This window comes from Pyrus communis, chromosome 15 (assembly GCF_041283825.1).
Source record: "Pyrus communis isolate YQ-2024b chromosome 15, ASM4128382v1, whole genome shotgun sequence".
Classification (NCBI taxonomy): domain Eukaryota; kingdom Viridiplantae; phylum Streptophyta; class Magnoliopsida; order Rosales; family Rosaceae; genus Pyrus; species Pyrus communis.
The window spans coordinates 4,919,846-4,932,769 of NC_142579.1; the positions used below are offsets into that span (position 1 = coordinate 4,919,846).

The 12,924-nt window shown below is 39.8% G+C and overlaps 1 protein-coding gene across 1 annotated transcript; it reads left to right on the top strand.

Moving 5' to 3' along the window:
• The first annotated feature begins 8,253 nt into the window (after nt 1–8,253).
• LOC137739128 (uncharacterized) lies at nt 8,254–9,811 on the top strand. Its single transcript, XM_068478629.2, has one exon. The coding sequence runs from the start codon at nt 8,610–8,612 to the stop codon at nt 9,555–9,557; it is 948 nt and encodes a 315-aa protein (XP_068334730.1). The 5' UTR covers nt 8,254–8,609; the 3' UTR covers nt 9,558–9,811.
• Nucleotides 9,812–12,924: the final 3,113 nt, after the last annotated feature.

The following is a 12,924-nucleotide window of genomic DNA, read 5'->3' on the forward strand; positions in this document are numbered from 1 at the left end:
GCCTGAGTTCTAGGACACTTTGTTGCTTTGGCATGATCATTTGGGACATCCCGGACGTGACATGATGCGCCATATCCTCAAATCTTCACACGGGTATAAGTTACATCCCTATGTTAGAGTTCTGTCATGCAAAGTGTGTTCTTTAGGGAAGTTGAATACTCAATCCTCATATACAAAGATTATTCATGACCCCCCTAAATTTCTTTAGAGGATTCAAGGGGACATTTGTGGACCTATCCAACCAACCTGCAGACCATTTAAATACTTTATGGTGTTGGTTGATGCATCGACATGATGGTCACATGTTTTCCTGTTGTCTATACACAACGTTGCATTTGCTAAACTCTTAGCTCAAATCATTAAGCTAAGGGCTCACCACCCTAATTATCTGATTAAGTCGATTCGATTGGATAACGCTGGAGAGTTTACGTCACAGACTTTTGATGATTATTGCATGTTATTAGGGATTAATGTGGAACATCATGTACCCCATGTTCACACCTAAAACGGCCTGGCATAAGCTTTCATAAAGTGCCTTCAATTGATAACTCAAACTTTGGTTATGAGAACCAAACTGCCAGTATCTGCCTAGGGCTATGGAATATTGCACGCTGTTATGTTGGTCTGCCTGAGCCCTACCGCTACCCAACCACATTCACCGTTACAATTACTTACTGGATACAAGTCTGACGTCTCACAGTTACGGGTGTTTGGGTGCGCCATTTATGTGCAAAAAGTACCGCCATTACGAACCAAAATGGGTCGTCAGAGAAAAATGGTAATCTATGTCGGTTATGATTCGCCATCAATTGTTAGCTATTTACAACCCTTGATAGGAGATCTCTTTATCGCATGTTTTGCGGATTGTCACTTTGATGAGACAGTCTTCCCGTCATTTGGGGGAGAAAAGCATGCTAACATTCCCATAGAATGCTGTGAATAGTCATCGTATGCTCCCACTATGTCTCATTTAGATCCTTGCATTGCCTAGTCTGAAATTGAGGTACGTCGAATTATAGATCTTCAGAGCATTGCTTAAAGCATGCCGAATGCTTTGAATGATCTAGCAAAGATAACAAGATCACATATACCCGCTTCAAACACACTTGTAAGGATAGATGTACTTCGTATACGTCAACAACTCGCCTGGGAAGGTTGGACCATCTTCGAAGGTGGGGATGCCGCACCCTCCACGCGGTAAGGTACATTGGTGGCTAGCCAATCACTTACTTTGACTCTGAAGCGTGGCAGACCCCTTGGTTCAATGGATCCACAACCCTGGAAGAGGAAAATACCACCAACTAGTGACGCTAGTTTGAATTCGACCATTGCTTAATCATTTATTCTAACGCATGAGGTTATTCTAGATTATAATGATGCTTCAGATGAAACATGCCGGCGTCCCAAGAATTGCAAGATTTCGGTCCACTACATAGTATTGGATGAGGTTTGGAGTAGGAATGAGGTGATTATCGACGCTACCTTCGCGTACTCAGTAGCTATTGACATCATGATTAGTGATGACATTGAACCACGTTTTATCGATGAATGCTTACGTAGAACCGATTGGTCAAACTGGAAACAAGTAATCCAGGTCAAACTCGATTCTCTCGCAAAACGTAAAGTGTTTGGACTTATCATTCCTACACCACTACGCGTAAAGCCCGTTGGCTTCAAATGGGTTTTCGTGAAGAAGCGTAATGAGAAAAATGAAATAGTGCGATACAAAGCACGCCTCATAGCGCAATGCTTCTCTCAGTGCCCTGGGATTGATTACGAGGAGACGTATTCCCCATAATGGACGTTATAACGTTCTGCTACCTAATTAGTTTGGTAGTTTCTGAAAAACTAAATATGCAGCTTATGGATGTGGTAACCGCGTATCTCTATAGGGATCTAGATATGGAAATTTACATGAAAGTTCCAAAAGGACTTCCATTGACTGGATCAAATAGTTCTAGACCACGGAATACTTTCTCAATTAGGTTGAGGAGGTCACTCTATGAATTAAAACAATCTAGGTGGATGTGGTATAACCATCTGAGTGAATATTTAACAAGTCAGTGTTATGTGAACAATGAATTATGCCCATGCGTATTCATAAAGAAGTCAGATTCTAGATTTGCAATCGTTGCAGTTTATGTCGATAACATGAACCTTATTGGAACTCTCACAAAGCTTGAGGAAATTGCAGTACACTTGAAATCAAAATTTGAGATGAAGGATTTTGGGAAAACTCAATACTGTCTCGGCTTGGAGATCGAGAATTGTTCGAATGAAATCTTAGTACATCAATCAAACTACACCCAAAAGGTGTTGCATCGTTTTAATGAGGATAAAGCGAAGCCTTCGAGTAAACCTATGGTCGTTCGGACTCTAGATGCTAAACGAGATCCCTTCTGTCCGAAGAAGGATGAGTAAGAGATTTTGGAACCTGAAGTTCCTTACGTAAGTGTAATTGGGTCTTAATTGTACTTGACTCAATGCACTAGACCCAACATCTCATTTGTTGTTAATCTTTTGGCAAGATATAGCAATGCGCCCACACACAGGCACTGGAATGGTGTTAAAGACATTTTCTGCTACCTCAAGGGTACTACGGATTTGCACTTGTTTTATAACCGCGAATTTTCGAGTGTTTCCACCTCTTATGGTACTCGGATTGATTCTTGCCTTGTTGGTTATGCAGATGCTGGATATCTGTCTAACTTGCATAGGGCACATTCTCAAACGGGTTATGTCTTTATCGTTGGAGGCACCGCTATATCTTGGAAGTTTACTAAGCAAACACTAGTTGTGACTTTGTCGAACCATGCTGAGATTCTCACCCTGCATGAAGCATCGTGTAAGTGCTTTTGGCAAAGAGAAGTCATGGAACATATTCAAAGCACTAGTGGTCCTATGACGATCTTTGAAGACAATATAGCATGTATTGAGCAATTAAAGAAACGATACATCAAGGGAGACAACACCAGACACATAGCGCCAAAGTTCTTTTACTCACACCAGCAGCAACATCATAACATTGAAGTCAAGCAAATTTGCTCCTAAGACAACCTAGCCAATCTCTTCACCAAGTCATTGCCTAAGTCTACATTTCAGAAGCTCGTCCAAGGAATCGGTATGTGTAAATTATCTAAGTTGAATCACTTGTAGTTCTCTTATTCAGAAGTTATGTCTAACTTAAGGAGAATATCTAGAAGCATACTCACATGATCTTAATGTATTCTTTTTCCTACGATTAGGAGCATTTTTCCCACTAGGTTTTTGCTACCTAACAAGGTTTTAACAAGACACCCATCTTGGGATAATCATACTCCGTTAAGTTCATTACTTTCATCCTGTTTGACGTTTATTTTAGACATTATGCATACTTCTCACTTTTCTCCTTAGTCTATGGGTTTTCCCCATGCCTTGGGTTTTACCATAGCGAGGTTTTGTGAGTTTTACTACAAATGCATACTTCCTTAAATTTGAGACTCGCGATCACCCATTATGCCGATGACTTCATCAACTATTCAACATTATCTGTTGAAGATCTGATGTGATGGTTTGTTGAGTATTTACACACTCAAGGGGGAGTGTTGTAGTCGTATTTAGAATATGAGTGATTGTGTAAATCCTAGGGAATCTGGTAATGTATCTTATATTCCTCTTAGGAGTAGATTACTTATTAAATGTTGTAATCCTAAAGGGTAAGGTTTTACCTATCCTATTACTATAAATAAAGGCACAATGGGGTGAATCAAACACACCTCACAACTAAATCACTCTCTCTTCTCTCTAATTATGGCCGGCCCCCCCTCTCTCTTAACCCTAGATCGTTCAATCAAATAGGCCTACAACATTAAGTACCTAAAACTCCCAACTTCTTGGTGTGATTTCAAATGGGCGACTTTGATCAGGTTCAAAAATTTGAACTGTTATTGGATTTAGCACATTTTTCCTATTTTTATATTTTATTAAAATTTTAAATTAAATTTCTTGATTTATGCATCTATGCTCATATTTTTAACTTGCATATTTAAATATGAAATATAGCCACTTCCATGGATAATAATTAAGAAAGTTTATGTCATTCTACATGATACCTATGTCACAACAACAACAATAACAAAGCTTTTTCCCATTAAGTTGGGTCGGCTATATGAATCCTAGAACACCATTGTGCTTGGTGTCGGCTATATGAATCCTAGAACACCATTATGCTTGGTTTTGTATCATGTCTTCCGTTAGATCCAAGTACTCTAAGTCTTTTCTTAGAGTCTCTTCCAAAGTCTTCCTAGGTCTTCCTTTACCCATTCAGCCCTAGACTTCTGTCCCGTAGTCGCCTCTTCTAACCGGAGCGTCAGTAGGCCTTCGTTGCATATGATACCTATGTCACAGGCTGATAAAATACATTGTTTATGTGATAAAAGTATATACAAAAATAAATAAAACTTATTCTATCTAACTATAATCCATGAAAATAGTTCGGAGAAATTTCATGTTCCATACATTCATAAATCCTTAGTGAAATATATATGTTGATGTATATAGTATTTACGACCAGTGTTTTAAAAATCAGCCTTGACGATGACCAGTCATTACGATTAAGCTAAAATAAGAAGAAACATCTACAAAGGGATTAGGCGGCTGCTTGGGAGGCCTAGGCAGCTCGTTAGTCTCAATTTTGAAGACAGCTCTCGGATCACGTCGAACTCAACTGCCTCAAGCTCTTGGTATTAGATATTGGGCTGTGTTTTTGTGTTGAAGATTTGAATCATAAATTTGTCCTAAGAACTTTCTGATGGATTTTTGCAATATGTCATTGATTTATAGTGTGACTTGTCAAGCTCATATTCGCAGAACCTGGTCTTGCAAAGCCACCTTGTAAAGGAGAAGAATGTGAAAAATTGAAACCGTATCTTTTTACCGTCAAAACCTAATCGTTTTAGAGAACTACCTCTTAGTTTGGTTTACTATTTATACGTGGCATAGTGCCATTCATTTTGGCAAAAAACAAAACCTAGATTACATATTTTATAGAATCCTAATAGCATTCAATATTCACTAAAAGTATTAAATGTTAGGTGATGCTAAATGGACTATCTTCTTAAATCATATTTTGTAAACCATGTGGTACAATGGTTAATGGCTGGAATCCACTAGGACTATGCTACAGAACTTTCAATCCATTGCGACTCAACCTTAAGCGGAATTTCAAGTGAAAGAATATTTAATCTACTACAACTCAACCCTAATTGTTAACCAAGTGAAGGGAGATTATATCGCCCACAATTGTGGGACCATGTTTTTATGGGCCGATGACACATAGCATCTTGGGTGGCAAGAAAAACCATAATGCCCATAGCCCATGCAGTTCAAACAGTTGGACTAGTCAGGTTTTCTAGTCAAAATCAAAGTAAGCTATTCCAATGGGCTGATTAGTCAAAGGCATAGTCAGACAACCATTCCGCAATATGCATTTCTTATCTCTCAAGTAAGGAAACCCTACTTTAAGTCAAAGTAGGATATCTTGGAGAATAGGCAATGTAATTGTAATCCTAGGAGAATTTGATATTTTATCCTAGAATCTCTCATAGACAGGCTCCGAATTTCATTGAGATAACTCTCCTTACAAGGACTCTAAAGATCTATATAAATACCTTAGCTTGGTCATTTATCGAGGGAGATCAATTAATCAATCAATCATAACTGAAGGGACTTTCTCTAGATTCATCATCTCCTCTAAAAGACTACTGCGCATATGTTCTCTCTATACCTAACATGAACTCATCTTAAATCCATGCCACCATCTACATGTAAACACGCCCATGGAAAACTCATCTCATTACCGCATGCCATAGGCTATTCGTCGAGGATGGTTCACGATGTATTACACATCACACTATTCTTTCTCAAAACTACACATATAGTTTGATTCTCTCTCTTAAAGATAAGTAGGCAATCTAATATGTTTTCAACCATACCCTTACCCTAATCAACCATATTCTCTCATTTTCTGAGATCATAAGCAAATCCGAATGGATCTCGTCTCCATCTGCGGATCTGAGCAAATTTTGTTCTAACAGTAACCCTGGTCAATCAGCCTTTCAATGTGATCCTGGAGCATACGACTAGTATGTCAGGTGCTTTAGTGAAAGGAGAAATAACCATTTGGACTCCTATTCGCCAAGTAATTAAGAAAAGGTTTTGGCTTTTTAGGTTAAGCTTATCCTTGATGGTATGAAGGCTATTGTTAATTAAAGTTTCCAAAGTAGTATATTGCTTAGGTTTGGACAAAGTTGGCTTATATTTCCGTCTTCTCTTGTCATTCTGACAGAGAGGAAGAGGTGGCAGAGTATCCCGCATATTTTTGTGCCGTTCAGACTTCTTGTCCTGGTCAAACTGGATCCTTATTGTGAGCCTCAACGTCCCTGCTCGTCTCATCGTCAAACTCCTCGAGCGTTGCATAGTTGTACTTCTTCTTAAGCTTCTGGCACAAGTGAGAGTAGACATAAAGTCCTCGCTCGAAAGCCATGACAACAAGTTCTCACCGGGCCTTTCTACTTCAGCTAAATTTGCTCAAAATCATTCAAGCTAGTTTCTTACACTTTCGTGTTTAGATTGGGGCTTCATGCTAAACACAGCCTCGTAGCATTCTTCAATAATGGAAGGAAAAATCTTGCATATCCACACAATGTTGCTATACATAGCGATCCGATAATGCATGATGTGATTGTCCATATCAGAATTTCCGGGATAACTCTTGAATTAGGGCAAAGTAAAATTTTTTCGGAGGAAGAATGGCCTTTATGGCGGAGGAAATATGACTTTTGACCTTTGCAAAAACCCTGCTAGAGACTTGGTTTTGAGCATCTCTCAGAGCGTCCCTAACGTTATTGCGATTTAGAGGTCTGCGAGCTCGTGGTCCTTAGAGGACTCCAGTTCATCAAAGTTAGGGTGTCTGTGCTCTACAAGATAAGCTATTGTAGTGCTTGAAGGTCCGAGGTACTGTTGAATACGAACCCTGTCCTTAGTCGTGTGAGTGACAATTTGATCTTTATGCTGCTCTGGGCACTAATCAAGAGCATGATTTTTCGTTAAGACTGGAGAAGAAGTTTCAAGCGGGTGTCCTTCTAGAGTTGATGTACTCAGAACCTGAATTCCGAGATTGAAATTTAGATCTACGGGTTAGTTCCGAAAGCATTATCCAAGGCCATCGTCTATCTCTCTATGTCGATGAAGTCGGTGCGACTTTCTGCCTGACTTGCTTTGGAGGTCTTCTGAAGGTTGTCAACAACTTGCTTAACTTTGGTTAAAATCGCCATGGGCTGCTCTAGAGTCGAAAGACCGTCTTTGACCAAATCAGAAATGCTTCGTGTAAGAAATAGAAAGAAACCGTGAATTCATTAGGCACTGGTGAGTTACCATCCAAAGGTTCTTCAACGATTAAGTTAGGGTAAAGGTTTTAAAACTTAAGAAGTAGGCAATAGAGCGAATATGAAAGCAAAATATGTGTTACCATGTTGATACATTTGAGGGTATATTTATACTAGTTGAGAGAGACCTTTTAGGATAGTGAATCCCCATAAATCTGGAAGAATCCTAGCAGATATCTAGTAATAAATATTTATTTTTTTGTAGGATTGTGATTACTTGAGTCTTAAGTCAAACCCTAGACTATAAGATTATCCAAAATTATAAGAAACTAGTCAATCGAAATAGATTTTGTATCTCACCGTTTTTGTACGGCCCAGCCCAATCGAAACTAGGTAGCCCATGACTAGAGTTAGTATGCACTTTATTCCGATCGGTCTTACTCCGACTCAGGAAAATTCATGTTCCCCAAGTCATCCATTGTAAGCATGATCAAGCTACATCCTTTTAAGCCTAACCTAGATGAGAGTTGATTTAAACTAGTTCTAAACTATGTTCCTTAAGAAGTGCGGTGTTGTTACGTCCCCAATTTCTTGATCCAAAGAAAGTAGTATTAAATAGAGGAATGATACTGGGTCATGGTATTTCAAAATAGGGTAATGATAAGAAGACCAAATTGTTATACCAAATTTGCAAACCAGATGATGTGTCACCAATAAGAAATATACATGTTAATTAATGCTTAAGTAATAATCTAATCATCAGCATCAACATCTACATCATTTGGTTTATAAAATTTGATTTAAAAATTTAATCTCTCTAACATTATTCTTCAAAATATAAATTTGCATGATTTATTTATTTTTGAATTTTTATAATCACAATGTGAGAATAAATAGAAGCGTATGAAGTAGAAAAAATACCGTGAAACCACATGAACTAGACAACTCTCACGCTTCCGTGCGCGCTTTGTTTTACGCCACCACCATTTCCATGCTCCCGATTCCGATTCGAAAACAGTGCGTCAGCGAAGGGAGAGACGATCATGCCATATTTTATTATTTATTAAATGACGAAAACAGCCCGTACAAAAAGCAGGTCGAGCTCTAAAATTCCCTGCCATTGAAGGCAAAATCTAGACCCAATCAATAACACTCTGCAAGTGGAAGTAGAAACACCTCCGTTTCCAATTTCCCCATTTCGGTATTTGGCATTTGCTTTCCCAGAATTCCGAAGCCAGGGAATCCATGGATCCAAACAGGGTAGAAGCCGAGCGATTGCTCGGAATCGCCGAGAAGCTTCTACACAGCCGGGATCTGAGCAGCTGCCGCGACTTCGCAATTCTAGCTCAGGAGACGGAGCCGCTGCTGGAGGGCTCAGATCAGATCTTGGCCGTCGTCGATGTGCTGTTAGCCGCCGACAAACGCATCAACAACCACCCCGACTGGTACGCCGTTCTCCTGTCCGATCGCCGATCCGACGACCTCGATCACATCAAGAAATCTTACCGACGGCTGGCGTTACTCCTCCACCCGGACAAGAACAAGTACGCCTACGCCGAGCACGCGTTCAAGCTCGTAGCCGATGCATGGGCGGTTCTGTCCGATCCGGCCAAGAAGCAGATTTACGACAACGAGCTGGGGCCGTTCAGCCGGATCGATCTCGGCTCTTCGATTTCGAACAAATTGCCGGTGCGGCGGGACAACCGGGCCCGAACCGACGCCGGGGTGGGAAACGACAGCCAGCAGCAGCCGAGGTCGAGATTGTCGACTTTCTGGACGACTTGCCCGTACTGTTACGTGCTGTACGAGTACCCTAGGGTTTACGAGAGCTGCTGTTTGAGGTGTCAGAATTGTAAGAGAGGTTTTGAGGCGGTGGTTGTGCCGAATCTGCCGCCAATGGTGCAGGGACAGGAGGCTTACTACTGCTGTTGGGGGTTTTTTCCGATGGGATTTGTTGGCGGGAGCGGGGCGAAGGGTAAGTCCACCGCCGCAGCCACTGCGGCCTTTCCCAATTGGATGCCACCTGTCTTTACAACCCCGCAGAGTAAAACTTCGGTGACTGCAGCGTCAGTGCCCCCGGCGGTGCCCGTGGTGCCGAATTCAGGTGGAGTGGTGGATGTTTCGGATGGGACCCGGCAATTGGGGACTAATCCGGTTCCGAAGAAGAGAGGACGACCCAAGAAGTATGCATAAGCAGAAGAAGACTCGTTGTAATGGAATGCTTTAGGACTGGCAGAGAGAAATTTTTAGGTTGGTTTTTTGAAGCTGCTGAGTTTCGAAAACTCGGAAGGTAACTCTTTACAGTCTTTACTTTTGCTGTTGTTGATTTTTCTTTAGAATGTAATTGTTGGCTGTAGATGTTCGGATGTTCTCTTCTTAAGTTATGAAACTGACTGCATTTGTAGATTTTGTAGTTGATGTGTAATCAGTAATATCCTTATTCTGTATTTAGCCCAATGTCGTTTCATTAAGCGTTTTCAACCTGTCTATTGAGCCTCTTGTTCTTGTTGTCGTGTTCGGATATATATTGTTGGCATGTTCGGTGGTATTGAATGAATGCACATGTACATTCTGTTGGGACATGTCTGATCAAGTTAGCTGATTAGCTGAACCATCTTAGGTGTTTTAGTTTGTACGAGTTTCTCGGTTCACTTCTACCAACAGAACTGAGGCCTTGTTTTTTTAACACTTTGAGTTGTATGATTTTCTGTTGACGATAATGTTTGTAATTGTTCTTTTGCCAAGGTTGTTATTGTGTGATATTCAATAGGTAACAGAATGTAGAAGTTGACAGACAAACAAGAAGACTTAAATTAAATAGGGTAAAACACAATTTTGGTCACATTGTTATGACTGGGAATCATGCTTGATCATTGTCATTTTGTTGTTACCAATTTTGTCGTGGTAATTGACTCCGGTAGCAATTTAAGTCCACCATTGAACTTATGTCACTTATATCAATTGAATTGAACCTAGAATATGAATTTACCAAATTAAAACATTCGATTAGAAAAGAAAGAAAGTTAGAATTATAACTTTTAATCGAAGATACAGATAGAGAATTTCCAAGTGTTGCTTTGCATCAGATCATATGTCAATGAGTATTCAACCGATTAGGTAAAATGATATCTAATCCCCTAAACTGTTTATTCAATTAATGGAAGTTACAAATTGGACGTAATTGCTAACTGAGAACCCCCTTGACCGATACTGGAAAACTAAAACAATGACAGTTGTGATTTTGTATCAAAACGCAGTCACCAAAATTGTGTCTACCCAAATAAATGAATAGAGGCTAAAGTGCGTAGCGTAGAGCTGTTGAATTGCAAGTACTGCTTAAATTCCCTTTCAGTGAGGCTTACAATTCTAACCAGTCCAACCAGTCAAAAACCGGGTGATTATTTATCCATTTCCATTTCCACATCTTCCGTGTTGATGTACTTCTATGAATCATCTTCATTTCATACTTTGTATAATTACTTCTATAGTTGCAGCGGCTGCGTGATAGCGGCTACTGCATCCTCTGTTATGAATGAGTTGAGCAACTGATTTTGCTGCAGCTGCTGAAGTATGCTAGTTAGCTATGCTTCATACTGGTATGTGGTAATATTGTGTAAAGTGATTTTGTAAGTTCAGTTTGATTTTGAACATCTAATAGGCTTAACCGGAAACCCGTAGGCTTTAAAGGGTTGACCGCTACAAATCCTACTGAATGTGGAAGACATATTAGTTGGTTACAGACTCTAGAGGGAGGTGTAAGGTTAAAGGAATAATATCTACTTGGTGCATGTAAGACTACAAGCCATTGCGGTGATTCGTAACTCATACAGTTGCATAAACTTTACTGGTTTCGCCTTTCCTAGATTGAGACAGTATTTTGATAGTAACATCATTGTCGTTATTTCTTTGCCATTCTGAGCGTTGTGCATATCCGTATTAATTCTCTTCTTATCAGATCAATTCCTGTGATTTTATTAAGTAGAACATTGCCAAAAGTACGCACATATGGTTTGATAAGATTTCTATATGCATAGTACGGAAAACATCGAACGTTTTGCTAGAATAAGTGTGTGACTTGTCTTCTTCTTTTCGGTTTCTTCTTTTTTGGGGTCTGGATTTGTTGGCCCTTTTGTAATGTCACTGGGTAAGCAGGAAGGTGTGAGGTTCCAGCAACTGCTAATTGAGACACCTCTAAGCCAAGGTGGCTATATCTCAAACCTATCGGGCACCGCCACCCATATGCTTTAACTTGCTTGCATGACATTGCATGATTGGTTGAGAATATTGTCACCTTAGCATCGCAGTTGCATGTAATAGTTATTACCAAGTACATACATACACTCCTCGAACTCGGTTCTTCCATCACGACTCGTTCCAGCCTTGAGCCTTTGTAAGGCAAAAGAAATATGCATAGTAAAATCGTAGACGGAGTGGCCACTGGCTAGTCAAGCTCAAGAATTTGAATTTAGTTACTCTTATCCAATTCCAGATAAAAATCCAGGTTTCCAATTTCAACCGGTTCATCTCATTTCGAATGTGATCTGAATGATGAATCATATACGCACATGGGAATATTGTTTTTTGTTTTTTTTTTTTTTCTTTTGGAAACTCACATAGGAATATTTGGAAGAGAGAAATGATTTATCAAACTTCCTATAAAATTAGCCATATATGATATATCCAAGTCTCCATAATGAATTTTAGCCCCGTTCTAAGAATTTTACAAATTTAACCAAACTAGAGGTTAAAAATCTTAAATGCCTTTAGAGAAAGACGTAAATGGAATGAATTCACCGTTATCGTACCTTCTCATTCTAATAAAATTGTTTTTATTTTATAGATCGAGATAGTATATGGTAGTGAATCCGTTCAATGTAAATTGCTCTCTCGTCTCTGATTCATAATATAAGAAATGATAAACGTGCACTTTTCTCTTTCTCCCGCACACCCTTTTTTTTTTTTAATTTTTTTTTTTTTTTGTTTACGTTTAATTTCAATGGCAAAGAAGGGTGTGAGAGATAAAAAATGGTGTGGGAAAATAAACTCCTGAAAATTATCCGTATTCAACTCCCCTTATTGAATTTTTGCCCCATTTTTTGAATCTTACAAATTGAACCAAACTAGAGGTTTAAAAGGCTTAAGTGTATATCTCTAAATGAGTTCCTAATTACAATTGAAAGAGGATTTAAAATATTCGACTTCAATTATGCTCCCTATCCACATCCTAAGATAGGGATCCATCAGGTACCATTTGGTACGTGGGATGGGACGGAACAGAGTGGGACAAGGCGTTCCGTCCCACGTTTGGTGCGCCTAAAACGGGTGGAACGAGTTGTTCCACGGGACGAGTTTTGGGTGAATTTTCGTTCCACCTCACCCCCTGGAACGACTCGTTCCACATCCGTGGAACACAAAATTATAACCTCTCTGTCTCCTTCTTCTTCCTCCTTGTTTCCATCCGAGGGCATCTTTGCTCCCGCTCCGTTCCGTCCCATCCTGTCCCGTCCCGTCCCGTCCCATTCCGTTCCGTCCCGTCTCGTCTGCATACCAAACGATACCT

Coding starts and splice junctions, on each gene's coding strand:
- LOC137739128 (XM_068478629.2), top strand. CDS start 8,610: ATGGATCCAAACAGGGTAGAAGCCGAGCGATTGCTCGGAATCGCCGAG.